Here is a 27,776-nt window from a genome sequence, read left to right as displayed (position 1 = left end):
TCTATGATGAAGGGTAGCTTCAGGTAGGCCTGCATGCTCCCTACTCGTTGATTTCCTGTGCCATAGGAATAGTCCATTACCTGGAGAGTCTACCTCAAAAATGCATTTCATCATTTTTCTGAACATACACATCTCAAACATTTCCCATTTCCTCTTCGTTACAATGAATCTTGGGTCCAAGAGTTAATACCTTTTTCCCCCTGAAGATGGTCGCATATCATTTATGGATAAGAAAAACAATCTTTAAGTTTTAACCTGTGGAGTCATAGTGTTGAAGTCAGCCTTGATTTCAGTGATAAGTTGGCATAGAATGAAACATGCTAAGCAGTTGTGTTTTGGGTTGGGAGCCTGAAATCTTGAGTTGGTTCACGGATTGAAATGAAATGTCTCATGTTGTAAGTTTTAGTGGGACAAGTTGAATTTGAAGGATCATAACTGTTTGAACAAAAACTTGTATTATCTAATATTGCTTACAAAGGGCTCAAAATATTTTTAAATAGACTTTATTTCAACTCAGATTGTCTTTTTTCAAAAGGTATGTTTGTTTGAAGAACTAAGCACTGGCTGGTAGCTCCCAGCAAACAGGACAAATTATCTTGAATGTTAATCATAAGATGTTAAATTTGCTTCTTTGTTGTTTATCTTTCTTGTTGAAATGGTCGTACTGTACTGCTAATGAAAACTCAGAGTAATAACATAACTCTTAGGTATCTATCATATGTAGTTAGATGAAGTAAAATCTTTTGAATGCAAAATCTAATTACTGGAGAAGAGGAAAACTAAAATAAATACTTATGCTTTTAAAACTTTGTGTATATATTTTAATAAAAATTCATAAAGCATTCTGAAAATACAAAGTTTCATCAGATTAATTTGATAAAGTTGAAAACATTTAAAGTAACCAGTTGTAAAAAAAACACAGAGGTGCCCTAGCCGGTTTGGTTCAGTGGATAGAGCATTGGCCTGCGAATTGAAGGTTCCCAGGTTCGATTCTGGTCAAGGGCACATGCCTGGATTGCGGGCTTGATCCCCAGTAGGGGGCATGTAGGCGGCAGCTAATCAATGATTCTCTCTCATCATTGATGTTTCTATCTCCCCCTCTCCCTTCCTCTCTGAAATCAATAAAACACACACATACACAGGTGTTTAAGAATCATAAATATTGCATAACTCCTCTACTTTGGGGGATAAATGTGAAGAAATGTGAACCTTTATGATGATTGGGAGTTAGGGCAAGGGGAAATGTTGGATCTTTTACTTTATTTTGGGTGAAAATCATCTTCTATACAGATTACAAAAAAAAACACACAACAACAACTAGTGGGACAATAAAATATAGCTGCCTCTTTACTGTGTTTGAAAGTTTAATGATTGTTTTGTACAATTTTACCTTTTAAGACCATGCTGTCCTGGCTGCCTGCATGGAGGCCTTCCGGTCTATCGACATGGAGGCTCAAGAGGGGATCCACCCGTGTTTGGGAGCCGTGGACCTGATCCCCATTTACCCGCTCGCCGGCGTGGGAGTGGAAGAGTGTGGAGCTATGGCCAGAAGTAAGAGAAAGCTTGGGGCTGTGTGTTATTTCTTAACGGAAACCATTTTTACAAAGCAGAGCTGCTCCTGACAATGTCATCCCTCCTCAGCTCCCCGGGAAAGGTCTACCTTGAGGACGTGTCTGAACAGTAAGCTTTCCTGGGTTGCAGTGGCCCATCGTGTCTCTGTGGCATCCTTCCAGTGTCCACGCCGGGGCGCGGGAGCGCTAACTGCTGTGGGATGCAGCACATCAATCACTTGTCCCTTCCGAATTCATGGTGGACCACGAGGAAGCAACAGTAGTTTCTAATGAGCTCCTTAGACTCTTTGGGGCAGGACGATGCTGTGTTTTGCCCATCTGTGTCTTATTTTCTTGAGCAGGGGTAATGATGAGGTTGAAAACCACTTAAATGTTAACTCCTACCCCCTTTTACCCTGACTTTTTTCTCTCCCTGTGCACGACTCTCTTTAAGATTTTCTTTAGAACTGAACTGTCACATGCTTGATTTCAGCCCCAGGGGTGAGTTTAATTTGGAAAATTTGAGCTATGTCACTTGAGGTGTTTTGGAATTAGGCAAATTGGGAGAAAAGAAAGACCCTTTGCCTGGACTGTCTAGCTGCGCCACAGTTAATTACGGCACACAGAGGCTCATAACCTGTGGGGAAAAGGCCGCCTTCGGATAATTGCATTCTTCTCTGTATGACCTCAGAAGTCCCTCATTTTTATTTAATAGTGAATCGTCTCACATTTGGGATGTAGGTCTGGACCCTGGCTGAGCGGCATCAGGCACCAGGAATAGGAAATGAGACTTGTTTCTAAAGGAGCACTCACTGTTGTACTGCACTTTAATATGACCTGACAGTCGAAGGATTGCTTTGCAGGGAAATCTTGGCCCGAAATGTGCTTTACTTTTTATCCAAGAAAGAGTTAAAATTTAACATGGGGGGAAAATATGTTTCATACAAAAAAGAAGAGTTCATAGTTGTCCAGGGCAGAATAATGATTTTAATTGTCTTCAAAACAATTATGTTCAATTACATTAAATCTCAAATTAGCTAGTACACGAAGTTCTTCATTACATCAGGACGAGTCTGCCCAGATGTGCGTCCTGCAAAGGAGACAGTCAACAATCGGAGGGTCTGGACACGAGATCTCTCCCTTCCCCTGCCCTTTTGCTTCATTGGCAGCTACTGTACCTCATGATTTAAACATGGACATTTCTAATTAAATGAGAGCTCAGCTGCATTCTTGAACTAATTTATAACATTTGATTTGAAATGTAATAGCTTCAATCTTCATCTGATTAAAAACAGTCATATACTGTACATGGTTACTATTTTGATGCTCCAACATGCAGTTTTTATTTTTACATTCCCCTTTCTGCACAGCTGTTCATCTAATATCATCCAATTTTTTTTTTTAACAACATGCTCAGACATTCTTATAAGGCAAAAGTATTCAAATTCTAAGGACTGGCTGTTCTCCAAACGGTGAAGGGATGTTTTCCACTAGGGTAACCCCTTCTCAGGGAAACCAACTTGAAGTTAATAATTGAACTAACTTTCTTTGGGAAGAAGGGCAGTGGAGAACAGTCCAGTTTCATAATATAGTTGATATTGGTTATTGATATTGATAATTCATATATGCTTTTGTGTGCAAAAACTCATTGAATAATAAATTTCAGAACTTTTTGATATCAGCTGTAAGCTTGCCTATACCTTAAGGAAAGGGTTAAAGTGGGGCATGAAATTGGTGTTGAGGAGACTTATAAATACTGTCAAAATCACATGCAAATTTTTATGCCTGTGCTTTCTTGTATACATACAGAGATACATACTCTCACGCATAACTTCACAAATCATTTTGGTTTAAGAACTTTTAGAATAAAGGGCACAGCAGTGCAGAGGTTCAGAGGTGAGGGCAGCCTGGGATTTGGGGCCTGCGAGGGACTTGAGTGTGTGGCCAGCACTTAGAGGTGGATGAGATGGGAAAGGCATTCCTGGGAATGTTAAGATAAAGCTCAAGTGATGCTTGGAGGTCAGATCATGGAGTATTATGTGCCGGTGAAGGAGCTCAAACCTTATTGTAAAAGGATGGGAACCACTGAAGAGTTTTAAGCAAGAAAGTGGTCTGATTGGCTTTGAACTCTGGAAAGATCACTCTGTGCCTGCATGACAGAGACTAACAGGATGCAGGCGGATCCGTTTGGAAAGTTGGCGGGGGCCGAAGGTAATAGATAATGGAGAGACTCCATAGGATGTTGGGGGTGGGGAACAAAACAGTGGCATGGAAGTGTCATCACTTACAAATGATGGCAGGAAGGAGGTTTGGGAGAGAGAGCATGAGTGTGTTTTTCACGTGCTGCTATTGGCAGTTGAATATACCTCAGTTGACAGCTAGGAGACACATAGGCCTACTCTGTATTTATGTAAGGCTTACCGTGTTTTTTTTTAAAATGTCTTGGACTTTGATTTTTATTTTTTATTATTTTTTAATCTTTATTGTTGAGATTATTACAAATGTCCCTCTTTCCCCACCCCCATTGTCCCCTTCTACCCAGTTCCCCCCTTACCCCTAGCCTTCACCACTCTATTGTCTGTGTCCATAGGTAATGCATATATGCATGTAAGATCTTTGTTTAATCTCTTCCCGCCCCTACCCACCCCTCTTCCCTCTGAGAATCATCAGTCTGTTTCATTTCCATGCCTCTGATTCTATTTTATTCACCAGTTTATTCTATTCATTAGATTTCTTACTCATTTATTTTGATTTTTAGATTCAATTGTTGATAGGTATGTATTTGTTGCCATTTTGTTGTTCATATTTCTGATCTTCTTCCTCTTCTTAAAGGATACCCTTCAACATTTCATATAATCCTGGTTGGGGGCAATGAACTCCTTTAGCTTTTTCTTGTCTGCAAAACTCTTTATCTGACCTTCAATGCTAAATTATAGCTTTGCTAGGGAGAGTAATCTTGGTTGTAGGTCCTTGCTATTCATCACTTTGAATATTTCTTGCCACTCCCTTCTGGCCTGCAGAGTTTCTGTTGAAAAATCAGTGGACAGTCATATGGGCATTCCCTTGTGGATAACTAATTGCTTTTTTCTTGCTCCTTTTAAGATTTTCTCTTTGTCTTTAGCCCTTGGCATTTTAATGATGATGTGTCTTGGTGTGGTCTTCTTTGGGTTCTTCTTGTTTGGGACTCTCTGTGCTTCCTGGACTTGTAAGTCTATTTCTTTGACCAGTTAGAAGAAGTTTTCTATCATTATTTCTTCAAATAGGTTTTCAGTATCTTGCTCTCTCTCTCCTTCTGGCACCCCCATAATGTGAATGTTGATATATTTGAAGTTGTCCAAGAGGCTCCTTACACTGTCTTCATATTTTTGGATTCTCTTTTCTTTTTGCTCATCTGATTGGGTGTTTTTTGCTTTCTCATATTTCAACTTGTTGATTTCATTCTCAAAATCTCTACTCTACTGTTGAATCCCTGTATTTTATTCTTTATTTCAGTCAGTGTATGCTTAATTTCTGACTGGTCCTTTTCTATTTTTTTTGGAAGTTTCTAAAGATTATTGAGTAACCTTATAACCATGGTTTTGAACTCTATATCCAGTAGTTTGCTTTCTTCCATTTATTTCATTTGTGATATGTTTCTTTGTCTCCACATTTTGGCTGTTTCTCTGTGTTTGTTTCTATATATTGGGTAGAGCTTCTATTTCTCCTTGAGTTGGTAGAGTGGCCTTGTATAGTAGGTGTCCTATAGGGCCTAATGGCTCAGTCTCCCCAGTCACCTGAGCTGGGAGCTCTAGGTGCACCCCTTTATGGGCTGTGTGCACAGTCTTGTTGTAGTTCAGACTTTATTGCTGTTGATGTCACTGGGAGGAATTGACTTCCAGGCCAACTGGCTGTGAGGACCAGTTGTGACTGCCATGGGAGAGCTGCTGTGCAGGAGACACCCCTATGGAGCAGGACTTTCTTCAGTGGGGTTTTGGTGCTCACTGAGTCTGCCCCTTGAGTGTGTCGCTTCTGGATGTCTAGAGTTGTAATCTGGTATGATCTGACACTGACCACTGGGTACACTGGCTCTTGGGTCTCCATGGAGGTGCACAGTCAGCCACTGCCTGAGGCCACCCAGCAGGAGCTACAGAGAGATCTGTAGATTCCTCCTCTTTGTATTGGGTTTGGAAGTTCCCAGATGAGGTCCAGCTATGAAGCAAGGCAGGCTGGTGCTGGTGCCAGGTCTTGGGCCATTTATTAGGTTTGGGGCTCCCTGACCCAGCTGTAGCTTGTTTGATTTTAGTCTGAGCAAGGAACAGGCCATTCATATGCAAAAGCCTCTGCACACTGGTTGCGTGGGGCTGCAAATTGGATGGGGTGAGGTCTCAGAATCACCTGGGTAGAGCAAACAGAAATCGCTGCCAGTTAGCCTTGCAACCAGGGAGGTCCCTAGAAAAAATAATCTCTGTGAGCACCTCCATCTGGGGGAAAGCTGCCTCCAAGTTCCTGCCCTGATGCTAGACAATTCAGGTCTTCCTTATATGTCTGTGTTCCCCAGAGCTTCGCCCTGGTGCTGGAGCTCAGAGGAAGTGGGACCTTGTAAGGTCAGTTTGTGGTGCTGGCCTTTTAAGAGAAACAGCTGGGTTTCCAGCAGCCTCTGTGTCACTGAGCACCAATCCGCCCTGGTTTTTACAGCCTGTAGTTCTTACTGCCTGTAAGGACTTATTTTTCCAGCTCTGGGACCCTGGGCTAGGGGTTCGGTGTGGGGCTGGGACCTCTTACTCCTCTCCGCAGCCACTGCAGAGAGGATCTCCCTCCCAATTAAAAAAAACCGCCCACATGGGTGCCAGCCCAGCCCATCCCCCACCTCTGCACCTCCTACCAGTCTCAGTATGCTTCCTTGTTTACCTCTCTAGTTGTAGTACTTCCATTCAGCCAACTTTCCAGTGGTTCTAGAAGATGGTTGTTCTGTAGTTTGGTTGTAATTTTGATGTCTTTGTGGGAGGCAGTGCATATTGGTGTTTACCTACGCCGCCATCTTCCTTTCTCTCTGATTTTTATTTTCTATAAAAACCACATTTGATCAGTTAGGCTATATCTCATTTTTATCTCTGATATGTCTCTAGATTTTTCCTCTCCTTTTTCCGCTTCCTCCCTCCATTCTTCCCTCTCTCCCTTCTTTCATCCTTCCTTACCTTCTTTTTGTTGTTATCAAAATGATATATGCATGGAGCTAAGTCAGATATTCTACAGGCTTTATCCCCCAAACTTTAAGCACCTACACAACCCACCTTCCCCCCTCACCATACACAAACTTCAATTTCCTTCTTCCCTGAGCCAAGTGCTTTCAACTCCTTTATTTTATTAAGATCAACCCAAGATACCTAAATATCAATGGTACTTCTTAGTTTTTCAATTTTAGGCATTGTCTATTGACTTCTTATTGCAGAAGATGAGAATTTAGCTTCCTCTCACCGTCCCCCATCCCCAACACACACACACCATCTCACACTCTTACTTTCCAATTTTTCCTTGTCTCAATATAGTTATATCAACATTTGGATAAATACTTAGTGGTTACATTATTATGACTATACTAGAGGCCCGGTGCATGTAATTCGTGCACTGGGTTGGGGGGTGTCCCTCAGTCCAGCCTGCACACTCTTCAACCTGGGACCCCTTGGGGGATGTCCAGCAGTCAGACATCCCTCTCACAATCCAGGACTGCTGGCTCCCAACCACTCGCCTGCCTGCCTGCCACACTCGCCTGCCTGCCTGCCAATTGCCCCTAACCGCTTCTGCCAGCCAGCCTAACCACTAACCACTCCCCTGCCAGCCTGATCGATGCCTAACTGCACCCCTGCCGGTCAATCGCCCCCAACTGCCCTCCCCTGCTGGCCTGGTTCCCCCCAACTGCCCTCCCCTGCAGGCCTGGTCCCCCACAACTGCCCTCCCCTGCTGGCCTGATCGCCCACAACTGCCCTCCCATGCTGGCCATCTTGTGGCTGTGGGTGCCACCATCTCTGAGGGTGTGGCAGTCAATTAACATATTCCCTCCTTATTGGCTGTGGGCACCGCCATCTTTGAGGGTGTGGCAGTCAATTAGCATATTCCCTCTTTATTGGCTGTGGGCGCCGCCATCTTTGTGATGGCATGAGGGTCAATTAGCATATTCCCTCCTTATTAGATAGGATAAGTATTATTCACAATGAATTATTTAATATACTAGAGGCCCGATGCACGAATTTGTGCACAGGTGGGGTACCGCCAGCCCACCTTGATTGGGGCTGATCGGGGCCAGGCCGGCTGGGGGGAGGGGCAGTGGGAGGTTGGCCGGCCAGCCCCGCCCCCAATAGGGCCAGTTAGACAGTTGCAGTACGCATCATAGCGACCAGTCATTCTGGTCGTTCCGGTCGCTTGGCTTTTATATATATAGATTGTTATTTTGGCCTTTCTGTAAATATTTCTTTTTTTTTTGCTGGAGTTGATCATTATCTTTTTGATTGATTACTTTATTTTAAAATTTATTTATCACTGGTATGACCCCAAACTCTCTGTTAATAACATTTCTCCATGTATTCAGATACAACATCTCATGTGTTGAGTATTCTATTAATTTCATCTTCTTGAAGAAATATCTTCTAGAACTCTCTGACCTGTTCTAATTAGAAGACAGGGGAAGGGGAGTTCCACTGCTATTTAAGCAGGCTTTCCACCAGTGTCCCTGTTTTGATATTTGCCTTTACCTCCCAAAGCTAGGTTGCCAGTTTCAGGTGCCTGTGGTATAAGTGAGGTTGCTGCTGTTTCTCTTGCTGCCTTGAGGCTATTGAGTAACCACCATGCCTATATCTGCTCTTCACATTCCAATACTATTACCTCCTCTTCCTTTTCCATTTGTTTGAATGAGTGAAGGCTTTAAAAAATATCTCTTTACCATCCTTTTCCTGGGGTTTTCGGGAGGAGGAAAGTAAATGTAGGGATCCACACTCCCATCTGCTTGGAAGTCCCCACTTCTCTAGTTCTTTATGATTTTTAATTATCTTGGATCCTTCAAGAACAATGAATTCACCTAATTTGGTGTCAGTGGTAAATTTACAGGAACATTATCCTTTTGTCTGACATCCAACCCAATATTGAAGATATTTAGCCTCATTTCCTGGACTTGTACAAGTTTTTTTTCGACAGCTTTTCTGAAGGATTCCTGTGGTCATAGTGCTTCCTGTATGTTCTCCACTTCTTCCTTACCAGTGTTTTCCCAGGCAGGAGCCAGTGTCTCTGAACATGACCCTGTTTCACATTTACATGCAAACCTTCAGGAGGATAGAGTGAAAATGGAGTGGGGGTCAGGGAAGAAGGTGCCTACAAATTCTCCCAATGATTTACCCATGAAAATGGGCTTACCTAACATGGAAGTTCATAGTATGCAGCTTTAAAAGTCTGGACCATTGCTATGAATTTTGTCACTGATATGGAAACTTGCTTTTTGTTTTATGTCATTAAACGAAATAATGTTTGTACAGTACTATTTATTTACTTACTTTTGTTAATCCTCACCCAAGGATATTTTTCCATTGATTTTTAGGGAGAGTGGAAGAGAGAGGGAAAGACAGAGAGAAACATCAAAGTGAGAGAAACACATTGATTGGTTGCCTCCTGCACAGGCCCCGACCAGGGCCCACACCAGGGAGGAGCCTGCAACCAAGGTACGTGCCCTTGACCAGAATCGAACCCAGGACCCTTTGGTCCACAGGCCAACACTCTATCCACTGAGCCAAACTGGCTAGGGCTACAATACTATTTAAATTGACAATATTTAGAAAGATAAAGTGTTAGCTAAGTTAGTTATATGTATAAAGAAATAGCTCCTGCATGATTGATTTTTAAAAATATTTTATCTTAAAAAATATAAAAGCATTAATGAATTTGATTAGAATTATCAGCCTTGTTTGATGTTTTCTCGAGTATTTTTATGACTTGGAGGATATGTGCCATGACAGATTCACACGGCGTCAACACTTGTGTGGTAGTCATGAGACCCTTTGATTACTTTATTACAGATTGTCAAAATATGGGCTGATCTGGCAAATCAGGAACAACTTTTCACTTGAAGAATTTTCTACTCAGATTCTCCAGTTGCTATGGAGATTTTTCTCATAAAACAGCCTGGGTGTGGTTGAGATTAGTCAATTTAGATGCTGGGTTCTGAGATGGTTGTCTCGACCCTCAGCGCTGCCCTCATTGCCATAGCATAAACGCAGTGGTTGGTTTTGCAAGCACATGTTAACATAGCTGTAGGACGTAGCATTTAGTTTGAGAATTTTATAATACTGCCACCATATACAAAGCTGAAAAAACAAGGGATGGTGCATTGGGAGAGTACTTAAAATATTAAGATAGCCCAACCAGCGTGGCTTAGTGGTTGACCATCGACCTATGAACCAGGAGATCGTAGTTCGATTCCCGTCAGGGCACATGCTTGGGTTGCGGGCTCGATCCCCAGTGTGGGTCATGCAGGAGGCAGCCATTCGATGATTCTCTCTCATCATTGATGTTTCCATCTCTCTCTTCATCTCCCTTCCTCTCTGAAATCAATAAAAGTATATCTTAAAAAATATTTAGATAGATTTCTTGAGACTTTATAGTCCATTTTGTCTATGAAGGAGAGTTACCAGGATGTTCATAAGTGCATATTGCTAGAGGCTTAATAAATGAACAGGGTTACATCGACCACAGTAAAACAGAGGCACCAGTGAGGAAGGAAAGGCCCAGTGGGAGATCTGGAACACACCTGCTGTCCTCCGGGCAGTTCCAGGTGAACCCCACGTCCGTGGGAAGCTGCACTCTTCTCTCCTATGTCGGCTCTGCAGCAGTCTGAAGTCCGAGCAGAGCTGGCAGGTAAAGGCTCCCGTCTTGTCCCTGAGATGGATGATTCTAAGGCCCATTCCAGCAAGATCAAGCCCCAGTTGCTCACAACAACGACCAGCTTGACTACACACCCTTGTGTTAGCTTCCCCTCCGTCCCCTTTTCACTCTTGATGTATGTTGAATAGGGTGTATGGAAAATATTGACAAGAATAAATGCACTGTAAGAACCTTCTAATTGGAATGAATAAGTGAAGTGCATGGGTCTTGCTGCCTGCTTCCTTCTTGTAATTCTTTCCTAGTTTAGAAGTCACAAGGTTTAGAGTTAGAAACTGGGAGGCCCATCTGCCCACTGCCACTTCACCTGGGGAAAGGGCCTCTTAGAATCCTTGGGATTGAGCCAGGGGTTATTGCGGGGGACATTAATTGACATTCACCCCTTACTAGCCAAGGGAGCCTTGAGGGCACTCAGGTTAGGGGCTATAGGTTTTCTGATTTTGAGTCATTATCCACAGCCCCAAGAAATTGATCTTGTGTGAGTACTGATGGTGTTTTAGAGAATGTGGACCTAATAAGGGATTTGTAACAGGTGATTGATACCATGTTCACTTCTCCAGCCCAGGCCCTGACCTTGGCCATGCTTTTCATGAATCCCTTTCTTTTCATCCCTGCTTCCTAGTACTCGCTATGATTTCCGGTGTGAACGCCACTAGGGTTAGAAAATTCTGAAGAGATGACATAGTGACGCTAGATGGACCCTAAGACTTAGTGCATCAACCCAAGTCTCTCCACACCCTCAGGCCCCCACCAGCCCATCGACCTGGTCTCCATGGTCATGGTGTGCTTCTTCAGGAGACCCAGAGTGTGTGATAACATTAATAAAGGTTTTAAATATACATACACATATGTAAATTAAATGTCAAAATAAATAAATGCACATAATGTGCCCCAAATTACTATTTACTATATATTTTCGTGCATTCCTATATCTCCATGAACGTACATAGTACATTACATTAAAATTTAGGCCCCACTAGCTCATTTGGCACAATGGATAGAGCATTGGACCAAAGGATCCGGGGTTTGATTCCAGTCAAGGGCATGTGCCTCGGTTGCAGGCTCCTCCCCGGCCTGGGCCCTGGTTGGGGCCTGTGCAGGAGGCAACCAATCGATGTGTTTCTCTCACATTGACATTTCTCTCTGTCTTTCCCTCTCTCTTCCACTCTCTCTAAAAATCAATGGAAAAATATCCTCAGGTGAGGATAAAGAAAAAAGAATTTAGGGGCACATAATTCTTATATTTATATGATGATAAGAGGATCATCATATACCTCTACAGTGAATTTTTTCATTTGGTAGCTGGAAAAAGGACCTAGAAACATCAAGAAACTTACTCATATTTTTTCATTAAGACAGCAGTAGAACAAAGAATTCTCACCATTGTTTATTTATTATACCTTGCCTCCTGTTTCATAGGCTGATGCTCAACCACTGAGCCACACCAGCCAGGCTGGAACTCTTTATTAATTCTCTTTTTTAAAATTTCAAGAATTATAGGAAAGGATAAAGTTTGCTTCTACCACCTCCCCCATTCATGGTTTCCTGAACCGACCCCTGCCAAGTTATGCTATGAGTATAGTAGGCTCACACTGAATTTAGAATTTTTCCCATGCTTTTATTTATATGTGTATGAATATGTTTATGTTGACAAATCCATTGTAGGATTGCTTGTTCGTGTTTATAATATAAATGCTATCATACTGTAACTTTTTAATTCAGCAAGCTATCTTGGAAATCTGTCCAAGGTGTTGCATGTAGTTCTAGTTCATCCCTGTAGTTTCATAGTGTGGACATACTACCTTTTATCTAGTCCCCTCTCTGTGGACAATCAGATCGTCCCTCCTTTTTCCCACTACAACGAATGCAGCAGTGGACTTTCTTGAATAACCTTTTTTGTGCACATCTGCAAGAATTTCTCTAGAGCCCAAAGAAAGGAAGGGGATCATTAGGTCCCAGTATTTGGAACTGTTTTTCACAGATTACTTTTTACATGAAGATTAATCTAGTCCTTGTCCTCATTTACTCATGACCTTGTTTTCATGATACGTAACAGGTTTTTTTCTTGGCGTTTTGTTTTTTACCGCTATGGCGATGATAAATTGACAATTCAGCGACACAAGCGAAATTACTTTCCTTAGCGAGTCCTGCTATTTTGAGTCATAGATGCTGTTGTCAGCATATCATCATTTGTAAGCTTATTTGTCCTTTAGAAATGAAACGTGACAGAGTAAACAGTAGCATCCAGGGATGGGCTGTGGAGTTTGGTTTTCCCCCTTAAATTGTTTTCTGCTATCTCAAGAAGGAACAGGCCCCAGAATGTGTTGGTAGAAATGCAATTTAGGAATTGCACTTGATCTCGTCTTTCAGCCCAGTGTTTCTGTTCTTTCATCATAAAGATCAGCTGCATTTTACCCCCCACTCCCCGCCCTGTCCCTTAGAATAACATCCAGTTCTAGTCAGCATGTTTAACGTCCTTCTCGATGTTCTAGCACAATACATTTTCGTATCTCGTGCATGTGTGCATATGGTAAAGATTGCTTCAAGCTGCAGCCACGTGGGGGAGGAACATTGCGGTTGCTTTGCTAATGCAGTGTTTGTGTTGGAGCGGTTAGGCCCTGCGCTTTAACTCGCAGCGCTGGGCGTAATGAGATGGCTTTGATGGTGGCTTAGGAGACTTGCGGGACGGTCACAGCTTCACACTTCAAAGCCGAGCATATGGGGTGAATACTGGGTAGCTTTTTTGCTCTCTGGGACGGTAGGGAGACAGTTCTCAACAGCTCTGTTCAATGAAGACACTGGGAAAGAAAGGCTCTGTCTCTAAAATAATTTTGAATTGCAAAGGGAGGCATTTCCACCGCCCCCTGCCATAGACTAAACTAAGAATAATGTTCCCCAGTCTGCACTTAATGAGAGGCAGGCCCGCATCACAGCGCTGCGCTGTATTTTCGGAGTACTGTAGCGAGATTAAGAAGCCAGTTTTATTTTAGGGACGTGTGTGAATTTAGGCAAAAGCTTCTAGGGCTATCTGTGTTACCATCTGAGAGAGCTGTGTGGCTTCTGGGAGAGAATCTTTTTCTCCCCCTCTCATTAAAAAAATACTAAATAAAAAATCAGCTAAACAGAAAACTTGGCTATATTAAGAGAGCTCTACTAAAATTAGAGGATGCTTGAAAGATTCCAAGTCTAGCACCAGGCTAATTTTTAGATTCTGTGCTTTTTTACCTCTACTTATTATTGAGTCTGAGGTGACGGGTTGGAAAAGACTGTTTTCATTGCTATGCACTTAGGAAAAGATTTGATACTCTTTTGAGTATTATTAGAGTTCTGCTTTAAAATAAATAAGCCACACACTTATGTCGTGTGTGGGCAAGAGGAAAGAGACTTTTTCTGTTCCAGAGGAAAGAAAGGGAGCGACAGATTTGATGGTTTTTTCCTAGTTGTGCATTTTGGCTGCCGTGGAAAAATGTAACAAAAGTTAGCTTCTCCGTTACGTTCCTTGAGCTGCTGAAATGCAGTTCTGTTTAACAGTTAAATTGCAACTCCATTTATACCAGTAATCCTACGTTGCTCCCAAAAGAACAAAAGCAGAAGGGAAAGGGGTATTAAATACCACTGTAGACATGAGGTATGTGGCACATACATTTAACTCAGCAGATTCTTCAATACTTCTTCACGAACTACTCTAACTATTATATATCCTCAGTAAAATCCTACATCTTGGTCACACTTACGTCCGTTATAGACTCAGAGGAAACATTTGTTAACAAAATGAAGCTTAAACTTCTTATCACATAGAGAAATGTCTCGGTGCATTAGTCCTCCTTTTGCAAATCGGGATAACCAAGCTCAGAGAAGTCTCTAAAGATAAGACAGAAAGTGATAAATACCAGTATACCTGTAGAGAAATGGCTAAAAATCATTTTTGAGTAAATAAGGCCAGCCAATCATGAAGGTTAAAATATGTTTTTAAAATACTATCATCAGTCCGGCCCGTGTGGCTCAGTGGACTGTGAACCAGGAGGTCATGGTTCGATTCCTGGCCAGGGCACATGCCCGGGTTGCAGGCTTGATCCCCAGTAGGGGGCGTGCAGGAGACAGCCAATCAATGATTCTCTCCCATCATTGATTTTCTGTCTCTTTCTCCTCCTCTCTTCTTCTCTCAAATCAATAAAAATATTTTTAAAAAGTACTATCATCAAATCAGCCTTTTTGGCATATGTCTAGTGAAAATGGGAAGATCAGAAGTTTTAATAATGGTGGTGGGGAAAACTTGTCAAAAAAATGGAAGGAAAACTAAAAAAGATTGTTCTTTTAATAAAGAGCTATTTAGGCAGCTGGCGGGTTCTGCTTTGCCTGTTTCAAGTGCTTGATGGCATCTGGCTCCTCCATCACCAGGCTATTCGGACGTTTGTCGTTTCTGACAGTACTGCCGGGCTCAGGTAGCCCCCATCAGGTGGCTTTGCTGGCTGCGGAGGGGACTTCCGTTCTGAGGACAGCTCGTAAGACGTGATACCAACCGTGGAAGACTGATCCCAGGGTTCAGTCGCCACGGGCACATTGTACTCCCCCTGGTAACCCAGTTCGCATTTCGTTAGCTGACCCCTTCCTCTCATTTGTAGGTTGGGGCGAGATGGGGAGAGGGGGACGACACGGCTATTTCAGGTTTGCAGTGTCCAACATCTGCAAAGTGCTCAGGACCCAGATTCCATTCATTCAACTTAACAAACCTTAATTGTTCAGGGAGCTCGAAACCTAGACGTAGAAGCAAAAGTCCGCAATTAACTATGTGATGCCAGTGGATTAGATCTGATGTTCCAGCCAACAAAAGCTGTAAAATACTACAGGAGCATGACAGAGGGAGAAATGAATCTCAGTGGAGGGGAGCAGGATAAGGAAGCAGGGATGAGTTCAGTTGTTCTGGTTTCTTGCTGGTCATTGTAAACGCTTCAAGTCCCTGCCCTGGAGATGCTGGGCTCCACCGGCGGAGGGAGGAGTGGCTTTAGGGGAGATGGACGCAGGGCCGTGGCCTTCAACAGCGGTGCTGCTGACCTGAAGGCTGACGGGACTCAGTTTCCCACAGGCTTGAGCGTGGAGTGTTCAGAATGTTGATCTCCTTTAGGAGGCCTATTTGTTTGCTTGGTGTGAGCGTTTGCAATTACATGGAATGATTATCGCATAGATTAATTGTGAAAAGAAAGTGATAACATTGAAACAAGCTCTTCCGAACATGGAATCTATGACAGACAAAATAGCTTGTTGGTAAGTATTCTGACTAAATTACATGGAATGATTATCGCATAGATTAATTGTGAAAAAAAGTGATAACATTGAAACGAGCTCTTCCGAACATGGAACCTATGACAGACAAAATACCTTGTTGGTAAGTATTCTGACTAAGTTTGGGACATTTCTTTGAAATGCGGGCAGTCTACATTTTCCTTCCAGCAAAATTGCGAGCACCTCCCTGCCAGGCCCCCGGGTTGCAGTCACTGGAGACGTAAATGCTCTCTCCCTGAACCTGAAGAGGATAGTGTACTGCCTCCATTACTGAATACCAGTTTGGTGTTGGTTGTCTTTTCATTGCATGAGAGTAATGAAATAGTTTATTCTCTTCGTTAGAGAACAGAAATTAAGGTTGATTCCTTCCACCGTGAGTTTGTGGAGAAGACAGGGATTTCTAGTCGCAGGGACATGGCGGCCCAGGAAGGTGGCTCCAACTTGTCAGAATTCAGACCCGCGGAGCAGGCCTGCCAGGAGGAGAGGCCGGCATTTACTGAGCATGTGCACCAGGCCTGCTGGATGCTCTCCGTGGCTCATCTAATCGCAGTCTCTCCATCTATTCTATGGGGCAGTTTCTTTTCTGTTTTTCTGTTTCTTCCTTTATTTTTCTCTCCTTTTCTCTCTTTTTATCTTCCTCTATTTTCCTTTGGTTTTACTAAAGTATTTTAAAGCAAGTTCCAGATCATATTATTTGGGCATCACAGTTTGTATATTAAGCTGTAGCAGCCAAAGTGTGAGCCAAAGTTATGGTTGGAGCACATATCAGTGATCTGAACAACTAGGAGATTTGGGGTGTTAAGGCATCTTAACCTCTGACAACTCTCCAAAATGTTCTCCCCTTTCTTCTGCCCCCTCCCGCTCCAGTCCAGACTTGAGAAGTTACCTAACTGCCTAGACCAGCGGTTCTCAACCTGTGGGTCACGACCCCTTTGGGGGTCGAATGACCCTTTCACAGGGGTCGCCTAAGACCATCCTGCATATCAGATAGTTACGTTACGATTCATCACAGTAGCAACATTACAGTTATGAAGTAGCAACGAAAATAATTTTATGGTTGGGTCACAACATGAGGAACTGTATTTAAAGGGCCAGAAGGTTGAGAACCACTGGTCTAGACAGTATTTTACAATCCTGAAACCTCCATTGACCGTATGTGTCCTGGCATCTGTGCCCTCCTTCCCGCCAGGAGCAGTGGTCCTTTCGCATCTTAGAGTGGTCTAAAGAAGCAGAGATGCCTTAGTGAACTTGGGAGATTGTCTTGGCTTCTTGGACTATAACATCGCGGGCTCCTGATGCTAGAGTCCCGACCTGACTCGGAGAAAGAACATTTCCTAAGACTTCATACAACCCAGAAATATGAAATCTTTGTTGGCCACCTCCACATTTCACCCCTCCTATCAACGTGGCAGTCCACATTAGAAACAAACAAATTATAGACCCTAAAATTGCAGTTGGAGAGGTTTCCTATGCTTATGTGGCAGGAGGCCCTGTCCTGGCCCCTGATGTCCCATGATGCACCTCCAGTAAAGAAGGCCCACATTCCTGCTGTCCCAGGCCACCTCCAGAATTCCCTCCATTTCATACACCAGACGGGAATGCGTGCCCTCATTGTCCTTTGGGATTGTAATTAGCCCCGTGTGAACGTGCTGTTGGCTGCAAACAGGCTCTCGGTAGCAGTTCTCTAGAATAAACAGGATAGTTCTGTAATCTGCCTTGAGAAGACGAGGTCAGAGACAGGATCTAGGTATAAAGAAGGGACAGAGAAGATGCGAAAATGTTGTCGTGTAGAGTCCCCTCCATAAAGTTATGCTGAAATATTGGGCTTCTTTAGGGAACATCTGGCCCGGTGCTGTCCAACAGAACTTCCTGGGATGATGGAAATGTTTGGTATCTGCGAGGTTCCATAAGGAGACAGCTTGCTGTGTGTGGTTATCGAGCCCTTGACATGTGGCTAGTGCAGCTGAAAAACTTAATTTTTAATTGCATTTCATTTTTTTAAATGTATTTTTATTGATTTCAGAGAGGAAGGGAGAGAGAGATAGGCACATCATTGATGAGAGAGAATCATGGATCGGCTGCCTCCTGCACGCCTCCCACCGGGGATCGAGCCCTGACCGGGAATCGAACTGGGATCTCCTGGTTCATAGGTCGACGCTCAACCACTGAGCCTCGCCGGCCAGGCTAATTGTATTTTATTTTAATTGATTAAAATTAAAACTTAATAGCACACGTAGGTAGGGGTTACCATATTGGACAGTGCAGATCTGGCCCTGGCGATCTTTTCATCTCTCCTAACAACATGCACAATTTGGGGCTGTCAGAAAATGGTTAAAAAACTGAGGGCACCAATTTCATTCATCTTAGTGATGAATATTTGTAATGGCTTAGACATTCTAGCCTCCTTGTACAAAGACAAACGTTTATTACTAGACTCCTCCTTCACGGAAAAATAAATAATGTTCAAACTTTGATTTTAAAAATGAGTAGGAACTATAGGCTTTCATGGTGATGGTTACACAGTGATGGGAATGTACTTAATGCCACTGACTTTTACCCTGAGAAATGGCTGCACTGGTACATTTTGTGTTAAATGCACGTTACCACAATAAGACAATTGTAAGCTTGGTTTTCTTCCGTTGGGCCCGATTTTAATGTACTTTTGTTAACGCCTCCCGCTGCCACAGGCCTGGCCGAGACCCTCATCCTGCGTGTCCCCGGCAGCAGCGTGTTTCTCTTCGGCGAGGCCGATCTGCCCGAGAAGCGCCCCCTGGTCCAGAGAAGGAAGCAGCTGGGCTGGTTCGCGAGGAGGGATCTCGGTGCCCTGGAACCCGACCTGGGAGCCGCACCGGCCCGAAGACGTGGCTTAACAGGTTCGCCGTTTGGTCTGGTTCTGCTGTTGTTTTTAAACTTGACGGTAGACTCCTGAGATGCCCTCGACTTGTCGCATCGTGTCGGTCCCAGTGAGGCCCTAGAGAGTTGGGTCAGGGGCTCTCTGCTCTTGCTCTCACCCGTCTCTCCATAAGCTGACCAGAGAGGCGAGCAGCCCTCCTCGGATACTTGATGACAGTTCATTAGAGGGAGATTAGAAGATCCATGATTCCATAAGCTGACCAGAGAGGCGAGCAGCCCTCCTCGGCTACTTGATGACAGTCCCTTAGAGGGAGATTCGAAGATCCATGATGAGCCCTGCCGCCTGGCCACGGTGACGAGAATGGTGTCACTCCGGACTCTTTGGACACTGGGGGGTAGGGACCTGGTCCAGGTTACTTGTAGCTGATAGGAAAGCGCATCTGAACCTGACCAGCCAGTGTGGCCGGGCTGATGCGTGCAGCTGGCGATCAGTTCTGGGGCAGCTGGGGAGCCTTCTCTAGACACCAGGCTTCTGGAAGAGCGAGCAGGCACCGGGAACAGGCATGGCGTTCTCCCTTCCCGGGGGCCTCACCGGTTCTTGACTGTCTGCTGCTCCAGCCCTGCCCTGTGCTCAGGGCTTATCTAGGAAAAGGAAAGCGCCCCCCCGACCCCCCCGCCAATTCCATCCCTGTTCCCTGCACTTCACCATCCTGCTGCCATTTACTTGAATCTTAATTCTTTTATTCTCAAATATCTTCTGAAGGGGTCACAAATTCAACCATGTTAGGTAACGTTTTGGTAGTCAGTTAATACCTTAGCCGTTACAAAAATATTGGCTACCCAAGAGGTGGGCAGGCGTAAGAAACACATCTCCTCACGACACAGCTCTGCGCAGTCACACAGAGGCCTCTGCGTACGGACCCCTGGTGCAGAATTCTCTCAAATGAAGGGTGTCTGTAGTCGATGCAGCAGAAAAATCACGGCTTTGAGGCTGAGCTCGAATTCTGCCCCTGCTGTTTACTGGCCGTGTGACCTCTGAGGGTTCCGTAAGCCTCAGTTCCCATATCTATGAAATGGACACAATCCCTGCACCTCCCTCATAAGACCGTGAAGTTGAAATAATGTGTGCTAAGTACCAAATGCAATACGAAAGGGCCTTTTCCCCCTTCCCTGCAGAGAGGAGGTATATAAAAAGTGATGATAAGTGTGTTTCCGTCTGTAGTTACGGGAAAGGAAGAAACTGATCGCTCCCTGCCAATTTGAACCTCACATATTTCCCCACGAGTCGTCTCGCAAGCGTAGAAGTGTAAGTTCTGTGACTAAATCCTCAGAAGTCTAGTTCCTGGTTTCTAATTCGAGCCTCATTGGAGACTGAAGGGATTGCACCACAAACCAGTCAGCCCAGGGCCAGGTGGTGCGATTGCAGCTGGTGGGCAGGCACCGGAGACGGGCTCCTGGTGTTAGAATACAGCAGAGCCGGCTTTAGCGTTAGGTAGGCAAACCTTGAAAAACCCAGTTCTCATTTTTGCAGTGCTGTGAGAATGAATGGGTTCGTACTTGGGAAGAACTCTAACCTGATTTGAAAAGCATGTCTGAGTTAAAGACCAAATGTTCAAAACTGGCACAAAGAGGTTTAAAGATGGCATTTTGAAGGCAGTGTTGATACTGGTAAGGATGTCGTCACAGGCCCCGTACTGCTAAAGGTACTATCAGTTGGTTCAAGCTGTGGAAGTGAGTTCAGGGTATGCATCAGGAGCTTCAAAGGTGTATATGGCTGCCTGGCAGGAGTCCTGTTCCTGGTGATAAACCCAAAGGAGATAGTAAAAGGTGCATGTCCTTAGGTACAAGTATATTTATCAGAGCATCACTTACAATAGCAAGTGCTGGACACATGATACATGTTCAATATTTGAGAATTAAATAAACTGTGGCATGCCTAAGTGAAGGACTATTATGCAAGCAATTAGGCATGAGGTTGTGGAAGAATTTTTAGAGACATGGAAAATACAATACATTGTAGAGAGAATTTGTAGATAATAAATGCAACAAGGAATTTGTTAAGTACTTAGTATGCACCAGACACTGTCATCAGTGGGCAAAATAGAATTGATATGCCCTCAAAGAATTTCTATTCCAGGAGGTAGGGATGAGAAGACAGACAATAAATAACAAGCTTAATTAATAATGAATTCTATAGCATGTTAGAAAATGATAAGTGCTATAGCCAAAAAAACAAAACAAAACACCAAAAACCAAAAAAAATAACAACAAAACAACACCACCACCACCATGTGCCCTGGGGTGGGGTGAGTTGTGAATTTCAATGGGATAATCCAGAGTCAGCCTCACTGTGATGCAGCTTTGGACAAAGACCAGGGGAGGTCGGTAGCCACTGGAGGTGTGAACAAGAGTCTTGGGTGGAGGGACTGGCCAGGGTCAAGGCCGGAGGATACAAAGTAGCACAAATAGATGGCCTGAATATTGGGAAACATACGTGCATCTTATTTATCTCAAATTTTACACATTTTAAAATTTATAATGCTCCAACTTATTTTCATTTTCATAATTTCTCTAAATTGATCTTGTGATTATTTCCCATTATCTTTCATGAGGGATAATTACTAAGGTTTATCAATGGTCAGTTTTTATAAAAGCTGGGTTTCAATGTGTTCAATTAGGTGGGGTTTGATGGAAGATTCAAGATAAGAAGGAAAAAGTAGCACAACTTCCCCCCCAATGTCTATTTTGCTAATATCTCCTGACAAGTGGCAGAAGCCTTAATTTGTGCAAAAAAACATGAAAGTTACAAGAGTAGCTAAGTTTAGGCGACCTTGTCCAAGCACAGGCCCTTCATTTAATAGGCTCAAAGCAGGTGCCTGCAGAGAAACATCATGTCTGTTTCAAGGTGGAAGAGTAAATAAGGGATGTGGATAAGCAATTCGTTTCTAGTAATTTGCAGACCAGATTGGAATTCAATATTAAGACACATGATCAGCCCAAATCTCAGGGTACCTTCCTTGCACAAATTCTCCCTTAAAAAAACATTCATGTAGGAAGGAATAAAATGCTTTCGTTTTTTTAAAGTCCTGTATATTGAAGTAGAATTTACAATACTTTGGTCATTAGGGTATACATGTTACTCATCTAATTTTTCAGTGCATTTAGTTCTCAACAGTGGTGCTGATTTCCCTTATTTTAAAATTTAATGGCTTTATATATTTTTCTAACTTTCTTTAGTTATGTCAGTGTTTCTCAACAAATCTTTCCACTTCTCCCATCAAAACAGAAAAGCCTCAACACATTGTTGCTGTTTATTTCTTTTCCTAAAAAAGAATTAAATAGGATGATTGGTGCTATCAACTGAACACTTACAGTTAACTTTCCAGTGACAAATTAATCTGCGCAGTCCCCCAGAGGAAGCAGATCTATGAGGGAGCAGGTTTCTGTTTTGAAGTTCCCTAAGAATATTATAAACAGAGGAGGAAAAAAGTGAGCTCAGAAATGACTAGCACTCCTCGTCAGTGCCAAACAGACAAAATCTTTTAACCAAATTCCTTTTAAAAGTTTGTAGTTGGCCAGCTCGTGGGGAACATAAATTAGGGCAAAGCAATAATAGTTGATACTTTTAGATCTATAAATAAATACTTTATACATATATATTTAAAAACCCTAAACATTTATGGGATAATTTAAACACTGCTGGCTGATATGTTATATGAATGGCCTGCATATACTATATGCATCATTGTTTAAAAATACAGGGACGATTCTTTGAACTACACAGTTTCATATGCTGTTTTGGGAATCATGGATGGAGGTAATCGGCACATCTTGGAGGCAGGGACTTCTGTTTAGCTATTTAAATGGGTTCCTGAGAGCTGCCCCTGCTACTTCTCTCCCTGTAAATCAGAAGCGTAGCATCACCAGCCACTTTTCTTGACATTGAATAATGCGATTTACTCCACATCAAAACTTTTACTTAGTCTCTGAAAAATCACTTTCCCAGTGTTAGAAGGAGTCTGTTAAGTTTTAAGGAACCAATTTCCATGATTCTCTGTTTGACTATACATCCACTTTGGATGATGGGAGGCGAAAGTCTCGATGTGTAATTAAACGTGGAACCTGTAATGGGCACATGAAGGACTTGGGTGTTGGATGGATGAAGGGCACCACTCCACTATGGAAAATTCGGGAACAAGCAAGTCACCTGAGCTGGCCTCACCCGGGCTGGCTTCATCCCATGACGACGTTAACGTGCACCTACTTCTGTAATTTCCTCTCTGAATTCTTGCTATTTTGAAAGATTCAAAGCTGAGAAATTGAGGTTCACCATTCCTTGCAGAGCAGGAAAATATCATACGCATTTTGCAGAAAAACAGCCGAGCAAAGGCAGTGTCCTGAGGAGGTGGAACTTGAATCCCGATCCCTGGGGTGCCACTCCCAGCTCTGCCCACGTGCTCCTCGCTTAGCTTTCTTTTCCATAGATCTGGCCACATGCCTCAGAGCCCTGCGTGCTCCCTGCCATGGGCGCACGGGGCTGAGCAGTTATGTGTGAGTTTTATGGCTTCGGTCACCAAATGTCTTGTCTCAGCTGTGGTTTCTCTTTAGTACACGTTCTAAAAAAGTTAAAGCACCCGCATGTAACGGCGCCTGTTCGCTCGGGGTAGTGACTGTTTGTGTTGTGGGACCTGAGGTCCAGGTCTGGTGCCTGCTTTCTCTGTTACTGTGAAGCGAAGACCACCTGGGCTTTATCTTATTTTCACCTTCTTCCTGTTTTTGTGCCCAGTGACTCAAGGCTCCTGGCACGCAGCAGGTTTTCAGGAAAACATACTCACTGAGGGAGTTGCGTGTTGGTCCATGAGAATCTCTGTTCATTCACTTTGCACAGGAATCCACAAAGGTGACGTTCTCTCTTCAGATATGAAAATGCCAAGTACCCCAGAACACCACCCCAGCTCTCTCCTCGCACATGTGTGCCTACTGGCCGCCGAGGAGGAGCGCAGTCTAATGGGTAGGACGTCTAAGACACCCCTAAGCAACTTCTGAGCCGCTGAACTGAAACTCTTCCTGTGGAGGAAAATGTGGAGAATCCTTTGACCTGAAAATTGATTGATGGCGGTGCCACTGAGAACTATTTTTGAGGATAGTTTTGATCTAAGGGGGAAGAAGGACGCGTGTCTCCTCTGAGTGCTGCCTTCTCATTGTTCTAATGGGCTCTTCGCTATTGTTTTGTCTGAATGCAGGATTTTATTTGTGTTCTTCCAGACGTGGTCCTACCACAAGCATCTTTAAACCAGACATTAATAGCGTAGTTCACAGTCATTACTGCCAGTGCTCAAACACAAATATCGCATTCGTGTTTGCAAAAGCTACACATCAGATGTTAATTAAGTGCATTTGGGGTTTTTTTGTGTTGTTTTTTTCTGCTTAAACAATCTGGCAGAAAGAATTTACATCTCTATCAGTTCACCATAAGGTCTCTACAATATCTAAATCACCAGCCGTGCAGTATATGATAAATACAGTGTTTCCACACAAGAAAATAGCAGGATTGTCAGGAAAACATCAGGCCTGTTAGATTTCCTTGGGAAATAATAGCAACTGAATCTCAGTTTCTTTTTCTTTTTGATAAAAAAAAGTATTTAACTAGGAGTAAACACCAATATTTAGAATGACAAATTTTTTATTAAAGAATAGAACACATGGAAAGTGAAATCATAGCAGAGATTTTCCCTGTTTTTAGCCTGCTTGGGGGCGTTGTGACAGTTGCATTGGAATAGAACTGGGATTTGAGCTTCGAGTGGGGAGATTCGCAGAGCAGCCTGCCAATCTGTGGAGGTAGGGGCGGGGCGAACCACAAACAAACAAACAAACTCACATCAGCTTTCTAATTTTAGAGCAAAAAGTGGAATCACTTTAATTATATGACGTGTCACTAGAAATACGAGTTGCTGGGATTAATTACTTCTTTAAAAATTCTAGCGAAGTTTAATGAGCATAAAGAGTCAAATTCAGCATTTGAACAAAGTCACTGGGACTGCTGGATTCGTTAGAATTAGTGCACCGTGTTGGTGTTGGACTTGGAGGAAGTTGGGGAAGCATGCACTTGGGCAGAAAGTGGTTTTCTTTTCCTCTCTTCCTCTCTCCTCCCTCCTCTCCCTGCACTCCCTCCCCTTCCACGGGAGAAATGGGCCATGGCCTCCCAACCCGCAGAAAGGGAACCCCTACCCGATGAGGTCAGAAACTTCTCAGGACTCACTGATTCGTCTTTGTTTATTCACTCCTGAAGCTGTAGTGATAAAACAAATTAAATTATTGTGTAATTAAAGTTTAATAGAAGAATTTAAAATAACACATAGCAATGGAATACAGGAAAAATGATCATTCTGTGCTAAGTGATTCCCTCTTATTTTATTTAAAAGAGAATATGAAAGTTACTTCTGATGTTTAGTTTTCTAAGAAACAATTAACTTTTACATATGCCTTTCTTTTACGTATGCTTTTAAAGGCGTTTTTAAAATAGTGGGTTTTTAAAAATTAAGTAAATCAGTCTTGGGACAAATATATTCTTTATCAAATTCTTGTGCCCTGGGCTGGAGATCTAAATGTTTTCTATCTTCAATAACTTACCTTAGGCAATGAATTCATTTGTTAACAAGAATGATCACTTTTGGAAATGCTACTAAAAAGGGGCAGTTCTTGGGCATGTGGTGGTAAAAGGGGCCTTGGAATCTTCTGGATCCTGTGGCTGTAGGAGGGACTGGCCCGGCCACCGCAGCGTGAGCACGAGGGCCCTGGGTCCATCTCAAGGACGCCCTCAAGCTGACAGATTGCATGTGGATATCTGAATGCTGATTGGACACATCACCGTTTTGAAATAGCCAAGCGCAATAGGCCTAATATGTGTCTTGAATAATTGTGCTTACTGTGGCAGAGTGTATATAGAAATAGACTCTTCAGCAAAAATGAGTGAGATCGTTGGAGTGATGGTAAAGATGAGACCAGTTCTTGAGTCAGAATAGGGAATGTCTATCAGATTGGAGGAAATCGTTACCTGTTGGGTGGAGGAGAGAGAGAAGCCATGCTGGGATATTTTCTATTAATGAATGGCATTAGCATTGACCAAAAAAAAAAAAAATTCCAATGTCCTCTGTGAAATGTTGAAACTGATATACGTCTCAAAGATATTTAGAGTAAGTGATTGGTGTATGAGATTATGAGAGAGAGAGATGTATTGACTGTTAGGAAATTTAATTTTTGTGAAATCAGCATGATGGAGAACTACTGTAATCTGATTCATTTCTGCAGAATTCCCAGTAGGAAGAGGCCCAACCTCAGGAGTTGAAATGTTTTATTATGTGTACACATGTGGGAAAAAGGCGAAATGTGGTTTCCGTGTGCTGATTTCTGTGAAGCGTCTATTAGTATGAGCGTACCCAGGCTAAGGCAGTAAAGCCCCCAAACCATGGCCGTCCAGGGAAAGTGAGCCCAGAGGACATCTCTTATGGACACTGACATCCTGAGCAATACGTTTGAAAGTAGCAAGAAAAAGCTATGACAGTAAAATGATGTTGAAATAGTAGCTAAGGAATTGTCATCTGCTGGAGATGAGGTCAGCCTTTTATCCTCCGTCAATCCCTCATCAACCTTGCTTTCAGAAATATAAGGTTCCCCCAAAGTGAAGAAACTGCAAACGTAAGCTTTTTATGTCAATGCTAATTTAACCAAGTTGTCCATCTTAAAATGTAAACTATAATTAGAGCAGGGTTATTTATGTAACATGAGCTGCACCATTCCTGAGGCAAGAAAAAAAGGGACATTTGCCCCCAGCTCTAAAGTAAAGGGGCTCAGAGAGGCCTTGGCCGTCCCAGGTCCTGGGGACGCTGGGGGTGGGACAGGTGCTTCCAACAGGTTGTACCTCAGTAGGTATACATAGTGCTCCAAACCCTGCCAAACCCACATTCTCATGAGACGCAAGTGTTTTTTCTCTTCCCAGTTCCAAGGCTTTTTGTCACTTTTTAGTGACCACCTTCCCTAACCAAGACTGTTGTTGAGGTTCCCTTGAATTGGGTGTTAACCTAACTCAGTGATAACGGGTGTGTTTGGGGAGGAAGGGATAGGTACAGAGTATGACTTATTTGTGTCTCCCAGAGCCTTAGGCCCAGCCCTTGTGGAGATGTCCTTGGAAATTAATGAAAAGTGAAGACTTTTTGCTGCTGTTGATATTTAATACTAAAGTGCGCTGCCCCTTTTCTGTTGATCTTTGGGAAATTCTGGACCCTTAGCTATTCTAGAAAAGACAACCTGCAGATAATTTCAGAGTAGATAAACATTTCTGCTTTTAGCTTAACTAACTCTGTTTTATATCCTATATAATAAAAGGGTAATATGCAAACTGACCCTAACAGCAGAATGACTGGGAATGACTGGTCACTGTGACACACAATGACCACCAGGGGGCAGATGCTCAATGCAGGAGCTGTCTTCTGGTGGTCAGTGCACTCCCACAGGGGGAGCTCTGCTCAGCCACAAGCCAGGCTGATGGCTGCCAGTACAGCGGTGGTGGTGGGAGCCTCTCCTGCCTCCTCAGCAGCGCTAAGGATGTCTGACTGCAGCTTAGGCCTGCTCCCCGCTGGCAAGTGGACATCCCCCGAGGGCTCCCGGGCTGCCAGAGGTATGTCTGATTGCCAGCTTAGGCTCAATCCCCCAGGGAGTGGGCCTAAGCCAGCAGGTGGTCATCCCCCAAGGGGTCCCAGACTGCGAGAGGGCACAGGCCGGGCTGAGGGACCCCTCCCCCCCCGAGTGCACAAATTTTTGTGCACCGGGCCTCTTGTACATATATATTTCACAAAGTTCTGGAGCTGATAATGAGAGATATTTGTATTATCTTAAAGTACAGCCACGTAAAGGTAGCTCCTTGGATTAAAATTGGCTAAAGAATAGAACATTCAGAAGGAGGGTTTTGCTTTGCTTGATTAACATGCTTTTCCAATGATTTAGGCGTCGGCGCCAGCCCGTATGTGATGAACTGCAATGTGACCATAGACTCTCAGGACTTGGCCTTGGGAAAGGAAATTGCTGGTGCCATTCGGGGCTCAAATGCGAGTGGACTGAAGGGCGTCCAAGCGATGGCTTTTCCCCATGAAGGGAAAATTGAGATAGCTTGCAACGTGGAGAGTTTTGAAGACCAAGAAG

General features: G+C 43.4%; 1 protein-coding gene across 1 annotated transcript in view; it reads left to right on the top strand.

Moving 5' to 3' along the window:
- Nucleotides 1-27,776, top strand: part of LOC102261805 (formimidoyltransferase-cyclodeaminase) — a 154,348-nt gene that overhangs the window by 3,353 nt on the left and 123,219 nt on the right. Inside the window, exons 4-7 of the mRNA XM_005873584.2 lie at nucleotides 1,399-1,551; nucleotides 1,642-1,680; nucleotides 18,416-18,601; nucleotides 27,582-27,773. Coding sequence (XP_005873646.1) covers nucleotides 1,399-1,551; nucleotides 1,642-1,680; nucleotides 18,416-18,601; nucleotides 27,582-27,773 — 570 coding nt within the window. The remainder of the gene's footprint in view (nucleotides 1-1,398; nucleotides 1,552-1,641; nucleotides 1,681-18,415; nucleotides 18,602-27,581; nucleotides 27,774-27,776) is intronic.

Source organism: Myotis brandtii, unplaced genomic scaffold (assembly GCF_000412655.1).
Source record: "Myotis brandtii unplaced genomic scaffold, ASM41265v1 scaffold412, whole genome shotgun sequence".
In the NCBI taxonomy this organism is placed as follows: domain Eukaryota; kingdom Metazoa; phylum Chordata; class Mammalia; order Chiroptera; family Vespertilionidae; genus Myotis; species Myotis brandtii.
The sequence above is the reverse complement of the archived record's forward strand: the minus strand, read 5'-3'. Positions and strand labels throughout refer to the sequence as shown.